This window comes from Seriola dumerili, unplaced genomic scaffold (genome assembly GCF_002260705.1).
Source record: "Seriola dumerili isolate Sdu_G_001 unplaced genomic scaffold, Sdu_1.0 BDQW01000110.1, whole genome shotgun sequence".
Classification (NCBI taxonomy): Eukaryota; Metazoa; Chordata; class Actinopteri; order Carangiformes; family Carangidae; genus Seriola; species Seriola dumerili.
Genome location: NW_019174365.1, coordinates 1,259,739 through 1,278,290, shown reverse-complemented (window position 1 = coordinate 1,278,290; position 18,552 = coordinate 1,259,739). Strand labels below are relative to the sequence as shown.

The 18,552-nt window shown below is 41.0% G+C and overlaps 1 protein-coding gene across 1 annotated transcript in view; it reads right to left on the bottom strand.

Moving 5' to 3' along the window:
* The window catches only part of csmd2 (CUB and Sushi multiple domains 2), a 232,232-nt gene that overhangs the window by 66,000 nt on the left and 147,680 nt on the right, over positions 1-18,552 (bottom strand). Inside the window, exons 26-30 of the mRNA XM_022747188.1 lie at positions 15,229-15,355; positions 4,901-5,103; positions 4,493-4,684; positions 3,100-3,238; positions 2,706-2,893 (exon numbers count right to left, since the gene is read on the bottom strand). Coding sequence (XP_022602909.1) covers positions 2,706-2,893; positions 3,100-3,238; positions 4,493-4,684; positions 4,901-5,103; positions 15,229-15,355 — 849 coding nt within the window. The remainder of the gene's footprint in view (positions 1-2,705; positions 2,894-3,099; positions 3,239-4,492; positions 4,685-4,900; positions 5,104-15,228; positions 15,356-18,552) is intronic.

The following is an 18,552-nucleotide window of genomic DNA, read 5'->3' as shown; positions in this document are numbered from 1 at the left end:
TTTTTTTTCCTTCAGGATCGATCTGGATCATTTATTTGTTTATCTCTTTCTAGGTTTATGTATTGGAGTCTGCCTTCATAATATAAAAAAATGCGCCATGAGTCCTGTATCCTGGAGACAATAGCCATGTACCAAGCCATTCAAAAACTAATAAAAATTGAAATTCCGAAAAATAAAAAAGTTCATATTTTAAAAGCAATCATTTGTGAAGGTCAATAGGGATGTCAGCAAAGTCTTTGAGACAAGAGCTATAATGTTCTGGTCTCAGAGTTAAAATGTTAGATTCCTTGGAAACACTTTTCTGTTTTGATTTTTCTGTCTAACATTACTGAAGAGGTACAACATATCGGAAGTGATTTTTTACATGTTTTCTTTGTTCCACCATCTGCTCATTTACAGAAGGGTTCAAGTCGCACCATGAATGTGAATGGTACCCAACAGGAGGAGCGCCAGCAAAATTTTTTTTTTGTGAAGATACATTTGAAATGAGCAAATGTCTTTTGTGCTATAAAACAACAGACATATTTCCTGCATAATATTCTGTGTCTACTATAATTATAACAAGGTCTATACCTTAGTAAAGTTTTAATTATTTATCGATGATATAATGTGTATGAGGCACCTTGGATGAATACATAAACTGAGAGCTGGAGACCTGCTGACCAGGCAGGATGCTGCCCTTCATGGCTGAGCAGAATGCTGAGGCCAGCCATGTGGCCTGTCTGTCTGTCACCCAGGACACCTGTTCCAGACAGGTTGAGCCCTTTCATGGGCTGATTTAGACCTAAACCTTCCCTTGTCGCCGCCATCATTAAACCGGCGCACCTGGCAACAGACAGTGGAGGCGTGACGGATGTACCGGGCACCGGGTGTGTACTGGCCCCAGACACAAGCTAGTGGTGAGGACTCGGAGGTCGGTTGCCACGGTGAAGACGGCTGATTTAGTCAGCCTTGCCCTGAGACATTTGTGGGTGTGAGAGAAAATGGACGAGTGGCATCATCTGTTTTGGAAAATACTCAAAGGAGTTTAGGTGATGTGATGTGAAGTGAAAATGAGCCGAGGCATTTGTGACGTTATTGGATTAGACAGATGTGAGTGTGGAGGTGCCTGTATGTGTGTTTTGTCTGTGTTGGTCTATCCATGTCTGTGTCTATGTGTATTCAAATGTGGCTCAGGCATGGAAAGTTTCTGCCAACATGTTGCCCAATCAGACACAGCCAGACACACGCAAACAGAAAAACTTGACAATTGCATGATAAAGAGGCTAAAAAGCACCTCAGGCTGATTTTGTAATGCAATTTTCAGTGGCGGACCGACCAAATACTAGCTGGGCCAACTCGTCAATTGCTGCTTCCTCACCAAACAGACCCAAACCTGCAGCCAAACATGCTTTTGTGCCATGTTGTTTGTCTGAAACCGAGGAGGTAATTTATGTATTATTTGGTTATGGTTCATTAGTGTGGAGAATTGGAAGTGGGGAGAGGGAGTTTTTCGGAGCCACACACTGGGTCCATCTGCTCTACCAGATTGGCCATACAATATCACACACTGTATTAACACACACTGCAGTGCTGGGAGTGAGTTAAGGGGAAGGCTCTGTAACGATGTCTCACCAAAAGATTGTGTTTCACCCCATCTTTATGTACAGTTTGCGAATGAATCGCAGAGCTGCATCGCATAAACATTTGAAGATCAGTTGAGTGGCTTGTATAGTTCAAATCCCATCTGGATACCAGCCAAGAAACAGAGAGCTCATGGTCGATCTGGAATTGGTTAAATGCCTGATACCTTAAACAGCTCTAATTGAAGCTGAGAGATTTAGAAAGATTTAACACTGTTCTCTCAAGCAAAGCCCTTAACGAAGATGCCCTGTCTAATTTAGACCTTGTTCAGCGTCTGTATATTTGTTAGGAAAAGGGTTCAACACACAGGCACTGAGGCGCTCCCGTGACTGTCTGAAACACAAATGCGGAAAACACAGATGTTTTGTGTTATCCTTAAAACAGCTGGCCCTCTGTCAAGGATGTCTGTGATCATTCTGCACCTTGAATGCAGTGCAGAATACCTCGTGTGAGAAAATCAACATTTGTGTCCCCCGAACAGCATGCTGCGGTCAGCTAAGCTTAGACATGAGACAACACAACATTGTTTGCTCTAATTTATGAGAAGCCTTTTGTGCAGCTCCAAAGCACTTATCAAAAAGAGCTTTAGCACACATGCTGTCAGCTTTTCATTTTCATAATTCTTCGTGTTAGTCTGCAACTAGAGGAGGTACGGATCAATAATGATGCCCAAGCAGACCAAGCAGACCATGGCACAAATGGGAGGGTGGTGATCAGCACGCTGCAGCACCCCATTCTTTTTCTGAAGCAATTTTCACACCACTAATCTCACTCATTTTGGACTAGACACAAGACGAAGTTAAAAAGAAACAATCTGCAAGGTCGATAAGCAGCAGAGGGTAAATCCATTCTCACTGTGCCAGAAGAAGAATTTTTAAATGTGAATTGTTCAGGGGATAAAACCTCACAAACTATTTAAAAATTCACTGTTTTGTTCAGAATCCTAAGACACTGGAGATGAAAAAACTGATTATAAAGAATTTTAACGCAGACACATAAAATCCAAGTTTCCACTAGATGAATAGTTTTGTTAGTTTTGTCCTGTTAACAAACATGCCATGCTACAATCAAAAATAACACACCTGTGTACTGCAGCACAAATCCATTACTGCTTAGGGAAGCATCACTGCGGAATGCTAAGAACAGTGTGTTGGAACTGCTCTCAATGCGGTCTGGAACGTCTGTGCCATAGAAACTACCCAGCAAGGGGCTGAGGGAGTCCGGCCCATCGTAGATATGTAAGAAGTCATAACTGGGCTCCAAGCTGAACCTGGTAATAGAAGTTTACATGGCATAATAGAATATTTGCATCTTAGATTAGCTGTAAGTATGGTAACTTAAAATGTTTTCTTTGTGTTTTGTTGCCAATTAAAACATAGTTATTGTGATAGAGGAGAATAATTACACAGCAATGATAGCAAACTTCAGTTAGACAGTGAAAATGTTGGTTGTAGCTTTTATAATATTGACGCTTACTGGTTGAAGCTCAGAGCGATGACATAGTCCAGTGTGACAGTAACTGTCCAGTCACACTCCCTCCCATGAGGGTAAGGCTCAGGATAGTCTGGAGACAGAATCAGCCCACTGGGACCTGTCAGGTTTCCGCCACATGGAGCTTTGAAAAGAGATCAACTGATTAGAATTCACAGTAGTAACTCCGACAGTAAACAACAATGGAATTTTGAAAGCTATTGAATATTAATCCAAAAACCTATTGGACCACAAAAGAAATCATATTAAGATGATATATAATAATTTCCAAGTTAAACAGTCTTTATTTACACTTGAAAGCAGTGATTTAGTCTGCCATATTAATATTAATGATTTTTTTTTTTTTTAACTTTCATGTAGCAAATTCATTATGATGCTACATTTGAAATGAGTTGAGTGACAGCCAACTGCTAATCTAAACAATGAACAGAAAACAAGTAGTATGACTTGAATAGCTACATAAAGTTTCTAAAGGTTTTAAAGTAGTGGTAGTAGTCCTGCTGTATCCTGCTTTATATCCCGCTGTATGTGGTGTATGGCTTCCCCACAGGAAGGTGTAGTAGTGACAGATGCTTAATTGAGACGTAGCTAATGCCCACAGACACTAGCTTACCACGTTCTCACCTGTAAGTGTCAGAGAGCTGAACTGTCCCACCTCTCACCAAAAAAAATGATCAAACTAATTAAGCTAAGCACTAATTAAACAAGGCACATTAATTACAAGGTCTTAATTGCCACTGTTAATTACTCCACATTGTTTTGTACAGCACTAAGTGTGATCATATATTAAAAAAAAAAAAAAAAGGAGATTGTAAAGAGTAGAGGTCTGACTGAGAGGTCGGTGTTATTATTGAGGAAGAGGATAATCAGATCTCTCTGTCTGCTGCAGTGACTTCAGGAAATGTCTAGGGAACATGCCAATCGGGTTTGCCAATTGAGATTCACTTAAGGAGTCTGTTAAGTAATCACATTAGGAATCTGCGCCGTCTACCTGTTTCACAAAAGTCAGACCAGCAAGAAAGGTTATACCATTCACTGCATTAGACAGGTTGTGGGGCATAATATGCCTTATAAGATAACTTTTACTTTTATACTGGTCTCTTCTGTCTTTAGTGATTGTGTTATATAAAATCTTATCGGCACATTAATTTACACATAGAATTTTAAGAAATATATTGTATTTCCTAAGCAGGAGTATTCTGAAAAATTAGCTCCAGTGTAGTATTTTGAAAAATGGTAGCAGTCTATTTATTGACCTTTCCAATTTGAACATTATAGGATCATATGAAATGGTGGAGTCTAGACTAGTTCTGATCGTAGTTTTGTAGCATGTAGCGTTAGCTATCATTGATGATTACATGCTGTGTTGATAGAGTACCTGTGCATGTAGGAGGGTCTGGCTGCCAGAAGAAGCGGCCGTTAATCTCAGTGCAGGTGATCCTGTTGGCCCCCTGCAGGATGTAGCCAGGATCACACTGGAACGCCACATGGTCTCCAGGTTCCCTGCTGTCTCCGCTGCGGGTACCATTAGTAGGCATGCCCGGGTCATTGCAGGAGGTTGCAGTGGAGACTAAAGGAGCAAGACGAGAACCAATCAGTGATGACATGACATGAAATGACACGACATGAAAATGTTCCTCAGTTAAGATGATAGAATATTATGATCATAGTTCACAGTCCTTGTCACAAACCTTGTCTCTCTTCTACACCCAGCTGCCACCCAGCCATCTAACCCATGTTCCTTTAACATTTCTTTCACCTCCCTCCCATCATCCTTCCTCCTCACCAGAGAACTGCAGAGCAAAGCCTTGCTTGCTGGTGAAGAAGTCTGTGGTGAACTGCAGGCTGACAGTGTTGAAGGTGCTGTGGGCGTCCGGGGGCAGCACTGAACCACTCAGCTCCCTCAGCAGGACCCCTCCATCCTGGGGCCCATCCCAGATCCGAAGCACGTCGTGGACCTCCTCCGTGTGGAAAACCAGGAAATGTAGACTGTAAAAGACACGGATAGGATACTTTAGAAGCCATGACTGCTGATAGATGACACTCCCTCTGAATTAAGACTTTAACCCCCATGCACCTCTCCTTACAATTCAGCCTTACAGAAAACAACCTCAGGCAGACAAAGAACTGTTTATTTTCTCATTGAAAAATTAAAAGCTAGCTCTGAATATTGTCACCTCCTATTTGCATTCATTTTCTTCAAACAAGCCTTGGGTCTTTTTAATGGAAGGCAATTCTAGCCCATATCTCACAGTTTTTCCATTAACAGCTTTACTCAGGAGAAAAATCTGGACTCCATTTGTTCTGACACATAACGTTGGTGGTATACGGATTAGGGTATTTGGAAAAACCTTCTGCATCTTCCATGTTTTACGATCAAGGTTCAGTATTTTGTTTTGCTTTTTGTATGCAGGCTAAAATTAAATAGAATGATAGAACAACAGAAGAAAAAAAAAGAATAAGTCGAGGCTTTGAGCAATACAAATCACAATTTCTAAAACGTAAAAGAAAAAGGATGAGTCAGATCTAAAGAGGAGGAAATAAATGGATTAATTCAAACTACTGAGTATTTAAAAGAATCAATGCACACAAGGTAATAATGTGATTAAAGGAGACAATAAGAACAGAGGAAAGACAGAAACACAGGGCAGGCCAAATATAAAGCAAGGAAACAAATAACATTTAAAGTGAATCACAGACGCCAGATCCAGAACATTCAATGGATGTTCCACAGTGTCAGTCAAGCAGATATGTCTGCCATGGCATTTAATAGTTTCAGTCTAGACATCAGAAAGATGATGCTGTCAAAACATCTACCTTTCACTTTTTGCTTAGACAGCTGTCAGCCAGCTGGTGGTCCACTGGATGTGAAATGCACTGTAGTTGTGTATGTGTGTGTCGAAGTTTGCCAGCCTCAATGCAGCGGCTTCATAATGACATATCGTCTGGAGTCCTGCGTGTGAGCATGTGTAAGTGTTGTATGTGTTTTGGACAGGCTCTTTAAAGACAAACTGTATTATGTATCTCAATAGTTTCAAATACTTACAAGAAATCATAAAACATATCAGCTCAATTAATTTATGCTTTTTTTTTTTCCTTCTCTGAAATACATTGCTGTCTCGCATGTCTTCAAAATAAAAGATTACAGTGGAATGCATTGAGATGAAGCTGTGCTAAAATCAAGAAAGTATTTGGTAAAAATTGTGTTGGACTAAACTCACATGCTTCACACACAAAGTGAGCATTTATCACAACAGCAACAGTTTTTTTTTTCTTCGAATTATTACAGCAAAGCAAACACTGTCTCTAAAGTTGCTTCAAATGCATTTCCCACTGAGAAATGCTCAAGCAAAAACATTTAACAAGGCACATGTATCCAAAAATGTATTGTAGTCTCCATGATGTGAACATTTAAATACTTCAGTGCGTTAACATGAGAAACTATTATGGAAACAATTTAATTATGAACAACTGACAACTATTTTCCCCCAAAGCAATTTCCTGACACTCTCCTTCATGTTTCAATCATTTTAGTTTTGAAGTTGCAGTTCTTGTAATAAAATCCTCACACAGTACTTAAGCTAATTTTTTTTTGAAGAGCGGAGTCTGTAAATCTCTGTTGATTCTATTATTTTGTCCACAAGCTTAAGCTTAGCTTATTATAAATCTGTCCAGTAGTCATTTTCTCAAAATACCATTCTAAATTCACTGAGTTGAATGGCAATCTCTTTCCCAGTCATCATGGTACTTTATGTGCTTTTAGTGTCCTCATCCCTTTTACACACACACACACATGCACGCACGCACGCACGCACACACATGCACAGCCTTGAGCTACAGATGATGCAGAGGAGAAACAGCAACCCACTGATATGTCGGGTTTAGCAACAAGTTCCCACCGTTTCTGCATAATTGGTGTCAGACTCCGATTCCCATACTGTCTGATGTGTGAGCAGCAGCCAGAGGCTACTCAACAATGTGCTGTGTGTGGATACTGTACGTAACCTACTCGACAAGTCCTGTCGCAATGCTTGTAAAATAAGTGCATGGAAAACAAACAGATGCAGACAGGCGCACCACTACATATTCACGCAAATGTACACTGATAGGTATAGTTAAAGGATATGCTGCATTACACACTCGTACATAACCATCCACGCCTGGGAAACAGATGCAGGCACAGACACAGGCGTACATGCAGGGCACACATTAACCTCCCTATCTCTGGAAAGCAGCACATCACATGTTTCCAACTTTGATCATCTGAGATGCAGCATAAATACTAATCCCTCTGCTTACAGTTCTCTTGTTAATATTCACTAAATGTTGATAATACCCTGTGATATACAATAATCATTCAAAGCTCAATGAAATACAGCAATGCATTACTTATACATAGAAGCGGCTGGAAGAGATAAACCTGTTTACTTCTCCTGAGTACTCAGGCACGCAGACAACCTACTGTGATTTGCTGCCAAACTTAAATAAGAAGGCACACATCTGTGTTTTCTCTCGTAGCACAGAGAATCAAAACACAAAGTTTATAGTCTATTAAGAGTTAGAGAAGACACTCAATTCTTTTGCTTAGAGTGCCAGCAGCCTTAAGATTAAAAGTGTGTCAAACCACACCAGTGCTTTCAATCCAAAAATTAACCATCTTTACCAGTTACTGTTGAGGAGCACTTGAGCATGGTAAATTGACCCTGAAATGCACCAGTAGAGAGACAGTATTTCTTCTTGGCAGCTCCTAGGTACAAGGTGCCAAAGCTTTTGCAGTAGCCCCATTCATTGTTTTTATGTATGCCGGTAATCGGTTAAATTAAATCTGCAGAAATGCATCAAATTCAGGTGAAATATCTTTTCTGCAAAAATGATGTCAACTATTCACATATTTAGAAAATCAACAAAAATGTAAAATTTATCTACAGTTGGCCAGAATCCAGTGCGTATTAGTGTATGAATGTGACGGTGGACATTGCTAGAAAAGTTCACTGGTGACCTACTAATTTCCCACTCCCATCCTGCACTTCCAGCAAGCAAAGGTGATGCTCAAAGGCCTCCATCCCTGTCATGTAAGAGCCTCAGGCAGTCGGATGCTTGTTATGCAAATGCTGTTATGAAAGCCTCAGGTACTACGAGCCTTTCACCTACGCTCCACCTCCCCATACTCCAGACAGGAGACACTGAGGTGTTTCACTGAATTTGCCAGCATGAATAAAACAAAAAAGAGCATCTTTCTCTAATATGTGTTCGTGTGTGTGTGTGTGTGTGTGTGTGTGTGTGTGCTTTCCTGTATAGAATATTAATGTGCAATATGTACAATATGTGCGCACGTGTGTGTGTGTGGAGGCAGCATCGAGGATATGAGTGAGCGTAAAAGACGGTTCTGGGGATTTGCATGAGCAATACTGGAGTTAAGCACCAGTCACGTGTTGGATCCATGCTGATGTGCTGACAGGTCTCATGTTCTAATGCAACCTTTCGCACTGCCAGACACCGGATGGCATTGTGTTTTATTTCCAGATTTATATGTTGGAAGAAAGATGGAAAGGTGGGTGGAAAGGAAGAAGTACACCAAGGGAAGGCAGGAGGGAGGTGAGGGAGGGAACGGAAACAAGCCCAGCGTTAATCATTGCTTGGTTGCTGCAAGAAGAGGATGATGGCAGGAGGATAAGAGGTTGATGGAGAGCAGAGGAAGCTCTGAAGCATGGAGGGATTTGTGGTGAGCGGTCGGGCGTATAGGATGGACGTGGGCTGCATGTTAGGATAATTGGTTCCTTTTGTACAAGATCTAAATAGCCTATCTCTCCTTGTCACTTTCTGAGAGTGAAGGCTGTGAGGTGGGATGAGGAGATAGTGGAAAAAGAGACGATGGCGAAAGGAAAAGAGTGAAGCGAGAAGGTTGTAAGAAAATATGTTGATTCTGGCAAGTAAAAAACATACTGGTTTTTTCTTTCTTATGGGATGTAGACCGCACTCTTCTTTTATTTCTTCTTTTATGGACATTCCCTCTCTTTCTTGCTTTGTGAGTGTGCCCTGTGTTACTGACCCTGCCGCCACAGCTACCCCTAGCATTTGTGTGGAAGAGAGAAAACTGTGTGTGTGTGTAAAAGTTCACACTTGTTTAATGTGAACAAAATGTGTCACAGCTTGTCATCCAAAGTTGTTCATTTCAGAGGCCCTAGGAAGAGAAGTGTTAGCTTCCTGTGGGGTGGGGGTCGGGTTTGAGTGAGTCCATTTAGAGATAACTTCTGCACTTAACACAAATGCTTGAGGGGTGGGGAGTGGAGTGGGTGTGTGCGTGTGTGTGTGTTGGGGGAGGGGGGCATGAGGGATGAATAAAACAACAGGTTGAGAGAGAGTGTGCATGCATGTCTCACTGAGGAAAAGAGAAATTTGGGCCTCAGTGTGCAGATGATGATTAGTCGAACCATGTTTTGAAGTTTACAACTGAGGGCTCTCCTTTACACTTGTCCCCCTCTTAACCAGAAAAAATAGTTCAATCAAGTGTCAGAGGAATCGCTGCAAAGAGATGAGATGGTGAAAAGAGGGATGGAAGAAATTTCTCAGGTCTCTTTTGATTCTGCCTTAACTACTTTGTATTCATATGAGAGAAATAAAGAGAGAAATGGAGAGTGCTGAGACTCTCTCATATGAATACAAAACAGTGTAGCTGCAATCACGAGTCCTGTGGGGAGTCGTCACATAGGTGTATGTGTGCATGAAGATGATAAATAAGTATATATGTGGTGGTGGTGGTGGTGGGGGGGCTACAGATGTGTGCATGGATGTGTGTGTGTGTGTGTGTGTGGTGTGAGGGAATGAGGAAGAAGAAAGATGTAGAGCAAACATACGCTCGCAGCTGCCTGCTTTCTTGCAACTAATTGAGATTGTGTGTATAAAGGAAGTGTCACACTAAGAGCCAACCTCATCGATATGTGTGTGGATGTGGCCTCCGCGGGACTGTCCCTGTGGGATCGTTCATCAAGGATGAGACACATCCACACCATGAGCTTTAAAAGACACCCAGCACGTGAAGACAGCACAACCGACTCATGGTGGTTCTCTTGACACCTGAACCAAGTTGTGGTAGCAGCAATTTTTTTGGCCAGTTCAAGCACTGTGAGGCGCATGATGTAATAACGTGTCAGTAGTGTTATCATACAGATAAAAGACAGTTCACAATTCTTTTCACGCAGGAAGAGGTGTGAAATTGGGAAATGAATCAGAGATAAAAGAAGTGGTTAAAAACGAGAAAACACACACACACACACACACACACACACACAGACACACACACACACACACACACACACACACACACACACACACACACACACACACACACACCACCTTTCACTTATGACCACCATCCATTTATCAAATTCATTCCTTATCCCTCAACACAATCTCAAATCTTTGCCTAACCTGAACCTAAATCTTATTAAAAACAGCCAACTCCATATTCTAAAAATACCACCTTCAAAAAGCAGGCAAGCCAATATAACTTCACTGTATAAAAAGAAACACTCTCTAACATGCACGCATACACACACACAAATATATACATATGAAACCATGTTTTGGGTTGGGCAAACCCAATGAAATATACATGCACATTCATTTGAGACTGAGGGCACAGTTTCTGTGATAGAGCATGACTGGTGATGCACTGCTTTGGAAAAGTGGAATAGGTGGCTCCTTAAAGGAAAAGTCCACCCCCAAAAAGGATCTCCATCCTGTAAGTATTTAAGAGCTGATATTTGAACAATTCTCTCCTTAGGCTCAGCAGCGCAGACTGTGCTGATGATCTTATCTGGAGACAAATCCAGACAATGAAAAAAAAAAAAAAAAAACAGCTAAGAAATTATTTTGATATCCACTGAGATTTGCTTGGGATTTGAGGAAATACTGCTAGTCAGATCTCAAGAGACAGCTGTATGTTGACTTTACTGTCCAAAATCACTGGATTAGCACAGAGCATTTGGTTTAACAATAGATTTTCCCATTAAAAGCCGAGCCTTATCAACAGAAAGCACTGCGGTTATATACAACCGTTTCTGAAAGGCAACTTCACGCACCAAGAAGTGTATTAGGAACACCATACTAATACTGGGTAGGTTCTCCCTTTGCTCTCAAGCCTCAGCACTTTGTGGCATGGATTCCACAGGATTCTGCTCCATGTTGACATGATTGTATCAAATCATATCTGTAGATCTGTCAGCTGCACATTCATGCTTCTCCTGTTAAACTACATCCCAAAGGTGTTCTATTGGATTCAGATCTGGTGACTGAAGTACACTGAACTCACTGCCACGTTCATGAAACCAGTTAGAGACGATGTTTGCTTTAAAACATGGTGCGTTACCATGCTGGATGTAGTCATTAGAGGATGGTAAGTTGTGGCCATAAAGGGGTGCTCATGGTCAGCAGCAATGCTCAGATAGGCTGTTGCGTTCAAAACACGATATATTGGTATTAAGGGGGCCTAAGTGTGCCAAGAAAACCTTCCCCACACCATTGCACCACCAGTCTAGACTGTTTACACAAGGGAGGTTGGGTCCATGGATTCATGCTGTTGATGTTGATGATGATGAATTCTGACTCTACCATCTGTGTGCCTGTGCAGAAATCCAGATTCATCAGGACAGGATACCTTTTATCCAGTCTTCAACTGTCCAGTTTTGGTGAGTCTGTGTCCACTGCAGCCTCAGATTTTTGTTCTTGGCTGACAGGAGTGGTTATCTGAGTTACCGTAGCCGTTCTGTCAGATCAAACCAGTCTGCCAATTCTCCTCTGACCTCTCTCATCAACAAGGCTTTTCCATCTTCAGAGCTGCTGCTCACTGGATGGGTTTTTTTTTTTTTTTTTTTTACACACTATTCTAAGGAAACTCTTGAGATTGTTGTGTGAGAAAATCCCAGCAGATCAGCAGGTTCAGAAAAACTCAAACCAGCCTGTCTGGCACCAACAGTCACACCACAGTCAAAGTCACTGAGATTCAGATGTTTAATGTGAACAATAACTGAATCTCCTGACCTGTATCTGCATGATTTTATGCATTGCTCTGCCTGATTGAATAATTGCATAAATAAAGGAGCTGTACAGGTGTTCCTAATGAATATCTTGATGAGTATATAATCTCAAATTATCAGTGGCTTGAATATTTAAATATTACAGATACATGGTACTGGCTTAACTGTACAATGGGAGTGTGTGAAAGAGGAATTAGATAAAAGAAACAGCAAATCAATTAAGGAGGAATTAAGCAGCTAGTTGCAAGCAATACTTTACTATAGACAGAGTTCAACCACAGGTCTAATAACAATGGTCTATCTCCTCTTCACATACTGTGTTGGTCCTCTTAATGCCTTGTGAACAACAGTTAATCAAAAAGGCACCCTACTGTATTACAGCTCACAAAGTACATCATGTTTTACAACACAGAAGCTGTCAATTTAGTGAGAATGCTTCTTTCTAAATAGTAAATGCCAATTTTTAGTTGAATACATATGGCTTCATTGTTCAGTGTACAATGTGGCCTAGATCCCTCATTTGATCTCTGTAGCCGTAACTACTGAATGTACCATCGGTGACATGGCTCACTGCTTCTGTTATCATTGCTATTCCTTTTATCCTGTTATCATCTCTTTATGTTTGCATTCCACTCTCCGCCTTCCCCCTACATTCTCTTTCCATCAATAACTCTCGGCAAACCAGTCCATAGGCATTTGAGATGTCTGCTGTCACACGGCACGACTCCTGGTCGCTCACAAACTTGGTACAGTTTGATTAGTGTGCTACCTTCATCTACACCATTTCATATACACAGAATCCCAGGGCTAATGCATTGCAAATTCACCTCAATAATGAATTGCGTGGGCAGGATCAAAGGCATGGATATGGAGCATACCTTGCAGAGGAATACCAGGGACCCAAAGGTAGTGAAGGCACTAATGAACCTAAACTAGCAATCATGAGGGACTTGTGATGTCAGATGTTCAAGCTATGAGACACATTCGCTCACAAATGGATCCATGCAGACAACCACACATATCTGTGTAATGTAGGTAAAATATAAATAAAGTACAGTGGACGAAAAACTATGTACACTACAGCCTCAAAGTATTAGCACATTTGTCATTGCTTTGGATTTACTCCAGCACATTGAACTTGAAACGAAACACTGACCAAATTGAAGCTAAAAAGCATATGTAACAAGCAAGTACTAAATATGGCTGTATTCAAAGCCTTACAGAGCATTACGAGTACAGATACCAATAGTCTGCTGAGGTCTGCAGACATGAACCACATATTAAATACTTTATTCAAGTCAGAAAGCTCTTCCTGTCCCCTTAAATGATGCCTATAGGAAAAATGTATGTAATACAGATACAATATTCTATTATGATGAGCATGTGATCTTCTAGGAAACGTTAATCCAATTTATGAAAGAGGAGATTATAGCCCTCCCACTTAAACCATCTATTGTATTCTCTTCCTCTTCCACATGTTCCCTCACATACACATGTATTTAACAGTAGCCTCCTTGAAGAGCACTGCATCCTGAACACTGTTCCTGCAAGTACCTAGGGACACTTTGTATGTCCCATGGCTGTGGCTTAAAGGTCCTCCATTTCAACGCTGTCAAAACATGGTAGTTTTCATAAGCATGATGATATATGACTGACACTGGTCTTAACATGTCTTCAGTCCTCAATGGCTTAATGGATATAGAATAATGCTAAAACCACCAAGGTTAAGGTTTCAATATCCACAAGGATGCACATCTTGTTACAAATTATGATAGTGCACTTTAGTTTTGAAGAATTAAAAGCCTGAATTATGTTATATGTATATATACTATATCAAGTTGGATGGTTATGCATGGAAGCCAGGAGGTGTTTTTTTTTTTCTTTGGAAAGGGAAGGACAAGAGAAACAGTTTGTATTGTTGGGTGGCGGTGGGTGAGAAGAGGTGAGGTAAAGAAAAGCAGGTTGTTTCATTAACACAACAATTATAGTATTAAGCATTAAATAACTGACCATTTCTGTCAGTTGTATTTAATGCTAAATACAATAGCACTGGAAAATGATGGGTCTCTGTTCTCTTACCTCTAAGCCACAGGACAGAGCACATCCATAAACCATTATTTTTATTCATTAATGAATGTACTATTATCATTTAATGTATGGATAAAAAAACATGAATACACGAATACATGCAGAGTTAATGGACGAAGGCAAAGAGAGCAGGGTGGAAGCAACATCACTGTGGGTGGTGGAAACTGATGAAATTATTCCTGAAATTCCATCACTTGAGTCACAAAATTAAAGAGATGCCTATGGAGTGTCTATTGTTTTCCAGCTGAACTCTATTCAGGAGCCTAAAAAAAAACACAGTATGGGTGATAAGCTGACTTTGTCACATGGTAATGACCTCTCTGTGGGGGAATCAATACCCTGGGGCGGCTCAAGAACACACTCAACAAATGCCACCATCCCACAGTCTTGGAAACATCAAGGGATCCAGCAGGAAGTGGTTTGGCAAAGGGGCATCTGGGCTGCTTTGTCCTAACCACCTGACCCTGATAAGATGCTTGACAATGACAACGAGAAATTATGGAGAAAATGTCTAATCTAATATCTATGTATATTGATCAACAATATATAATAGTAAATAAATACAGTGCTAGAGCATAAGCTCAAGTTGATTATATTGGCTAGAATGGTATCAACCGAAACCCTGAGCCAAACCCCATTACAGGATTTTGCTTGCTTACATTTCATCAAATTCGTGAAGGTAAAAGAAATAACATGCACCCATCTGTAAGACATAATTTACTTGAAACACTTGACTTTCTTTGGTGTAGTCTAAAACCTGGAGGCTCTGTGGTGGCATTTCCCCCCACCCAGTAGTAACTCAGCTATTGGCCAACAGCAGCTCACTGAAGATTGATTACACAGCAGCCTGTGAAAGTGATGAATACCACTGCAAAAGGGGGGGGGCAAATTGGAAGTATATTGAAAGGTGGTAGATTGAAAGAAAGCCTGGGAAAGAACAATGTAATCAGAAAACTAGAAGGCATGAAAAAGGAAAGAGTGTTGCTCAGACCTAATAGTGCTTCCAGGGGCGGCCTCAATGGTCCACATACAGTGCAGGTTGTGCTCATAGGGAGCTGGATAGCCCGGAGACAGGATACGACCAGAAGGCTCATCCTTGATGGTTCCCCCACACTCCGCTAGAAAAGAGGAGGGAAAACAGAAAGGCAGACAGATTTAAGGAGGTGAACAATGAGTAGGAGTAATAAAAAAAAAAAAAAAAAGTGCAAAATAAGTACAAGCTCATCAATGATCTGAAAGTCAAATTAATAAAAGGATAAAGCAAGGTTAACATACTTAACATACCAAAGACTACATCATCCCACTTCCAGTAAAGTGCATCACATCAGTTTCCTCTCATCATTATTAATTATTGACATAGCAGTCATACACTCAAATGTGATGTGCTTCATCATCGTATTTGCAATCTGAATGATAGGAGGGAGAGCAGCCAACTCAATATACTATGTATCTTCTTGGCTCAGCGAAGGCAATCCACCATCTCAACCATGATCTCATCTGGTTGCCTTTGAAAGCTGATGGACTTGTTGACTGAACAACACAATTCATCCAATATATCAAGACTCAAGTTCAGAGTAACTTTAAGGAAGAAGCTTTGACCGATTTGCGAGTATATACAGTGGGGATGTCACAATGTCAGAAATTTGGTATTCTGTACCAATAATCATTGAAATTCTGTGATTCTTGATAATAAATACGAAGCATACACCTCCATATCGTCAGTCGTTTAACCTGACTGAGACAAGTCGTGGTGGATCTGCCGCTGCTCCTGGTGGAGCTGCCGTCTTCTTCTCTTCCAATTGAATGTCAGACTAGAACACATGCAGTGCTATTATACTGTCCTCATCAGTCCTGGAAGAGTCACATCCATAGTACCTTCAACATCTACAGTACTTTCAGTACTGTCAAAAAACAAATGAATTTTGGCATAGACTTGGTACCGAGGTATCTGTTGTTATGACATCCCTAATATACAGTATGTGGGTACAGAACAGATGCACGATTGCCATAAATGAACCATCACTGATACCTTAGGAGCAACATGATAGGCAATAGATCATACAGAGACAGTGGAAAACTTGTCATGAATGACCAGAGGAATGCCGCTGAGGACGCTTACAGGTGTGATTGTAGTAGCAGTAGTCAGTATGATGGGTCTAGTATCATATCACTGTTCAACAAGCCCCCCTGAGGTACACAGCGCACACCAAACCTAAGCTGTGTCTCTCAAAAAAATTGACAATGAAAACAAACACACATCTATGAAACTACAAAATAAAAACCAGAGGCCAAAACATTTTGTCAAGAACAGTGGGAAGAATGGAGTGTTTTTTTCAGCCTCGAGTAATGAATTGCCATCAGAAACGCTCTGTGACTGAAAAGCAATTTTCAGCCCCCCTTCAATTACCACCCTCTACCCCTATCCAAAAAAGTGAATGAAAAAAGAGAGAGTGTTCTCCAGCAACATCAGATTTGAAGTGTTTTTGTTCACATTTTTGAGGCCATCTCAACTGACAAGAGGAGGGTAAAAGTATTCTTGTTTCTTTTCCTTCCCGTTAGGAGGAAAATAGCTCCTTCAAGCAGGAGGAAAATGGAGGTCCAGGAATCATACTGATGATGATGGGGATGACGATGGTTGTGAAATCCATCAGACACACAAAAAACTAGAGTGGCAAGAAGGAAGTACCTGACTACGGAACTAACTAAATTAACATATTACAGACATAAACGGAGGGAATCAGACATTTTGTCACATTTCTTCCCTTATGATTGCAGATATGTCTTTCCTTTTGTTTCTCTTCTTTGTTTCTTCTTCTCCTCTTGTGTGTCTCCTTCACACTCTTGCAGTGAAGACCCCCCTGTCTGAGTTCCACTAAGAGATAACAGTGGGTTTATATAGCCCTTTTCAGAAACCGTCAGGAGCTGTCAAACAGCCTTCTCACCTCTCGCAGTAAAAGTGTCAGAATTAACAACGGCTACACATGGAAGCACCCGTCTCAAACCCTGGGCGGCCGATGTTTTGACATGATAATGAAATTAGCAGCAGGACGTGAAACCACTTTACGACCTTTTGGGGTCATCCTTGCTGTGGATCCCAGGGAAAGGACCAGACAAGGAAATAACTCTCATGGAACAGAGATGGACGCTTCACTCAACAAATTGATGTGTACTGCACAAAGGAAAATCATCCAAATTATACACATGATGATCTGTAGTCTTCATCTCTCACTCTCTGTCTTACACACACACACACACACACACACACACACACACACACACACACACACACACACACACACCAGTATACTTTCTCTCTTCCTTCCACATTGAGTTGCTTCTGAGATAAGAAACTAATTCCCGAAGTGATCCAACACTGATATTCCTCCTTGGTTAAGCACATGTCTGAGTTAACGTGAATTAGCTGTCCAACTATTTAGTAATCCAGTTATATCACTCAGCAAATGTTTTTTTATGAAAATGAGTTCAACTGTCATGTCTGTGTGTTATGAAATGGCTAAGCTATGAAATGCTGAGTCCTATCTCACTACAACAACGGACCAAGAAGTCAGCAGGCTGCCATGCCTACAGACTTCTGCCTGGTCCATCGACCCTGGAGTGGGGTCACCAGATCATCTGAGAAGCCCCTCTAGCTGACCCTCACTGCTCCTGGACAACTGGAGAGTCACGAGCGAATCCAGCACTGACCCAACCACTTTAGGTCCAGGAGAAAGGAGGTTCAACTCTGAGACGATGCTGTGAACTTAGGCAGACTTTGTTTTTGCTGTGTGTGACAAGAGCTGATGCCGGATAGTGCTCTGAATTCTTATTTTTAAGTCCTAGAGAGGTTGATTATACCTCTAGCGTTTTGTTATTCTCTGGAAAATCTTCATTTCACTATTGCCAGACAATTATATTCATCTGTTGTGTTCATCATTAATGCCTCATTTATTCAGTTGCTGCAGTCACTCATCGATCGAGATCCCTGTATTGACAGCTTACTACTTCTGATTATAAGACTGACTGACTGATTATTTTGGTTTGTCCATTTTCCTTCAAATGAAGGCACTGCTCCATTTTTCAATAAGTGCAAATTTAAATTCTCATGTAGTAGCAGCTAGACTTCATCTCCATCATGCGTTCCATCATACATTATACATTTAAAAACAGCAATAATCACCAGAGTTGGCCTCTGATCATTTTTGCTGTCAAAGCATAAACACACCAAACACACAACATTGCACCCACACGCATACATGCATAATGTAAATGGAGAATGTGCCTGGCTACAGAAGCCATTTTAAATATCTGACCTTGT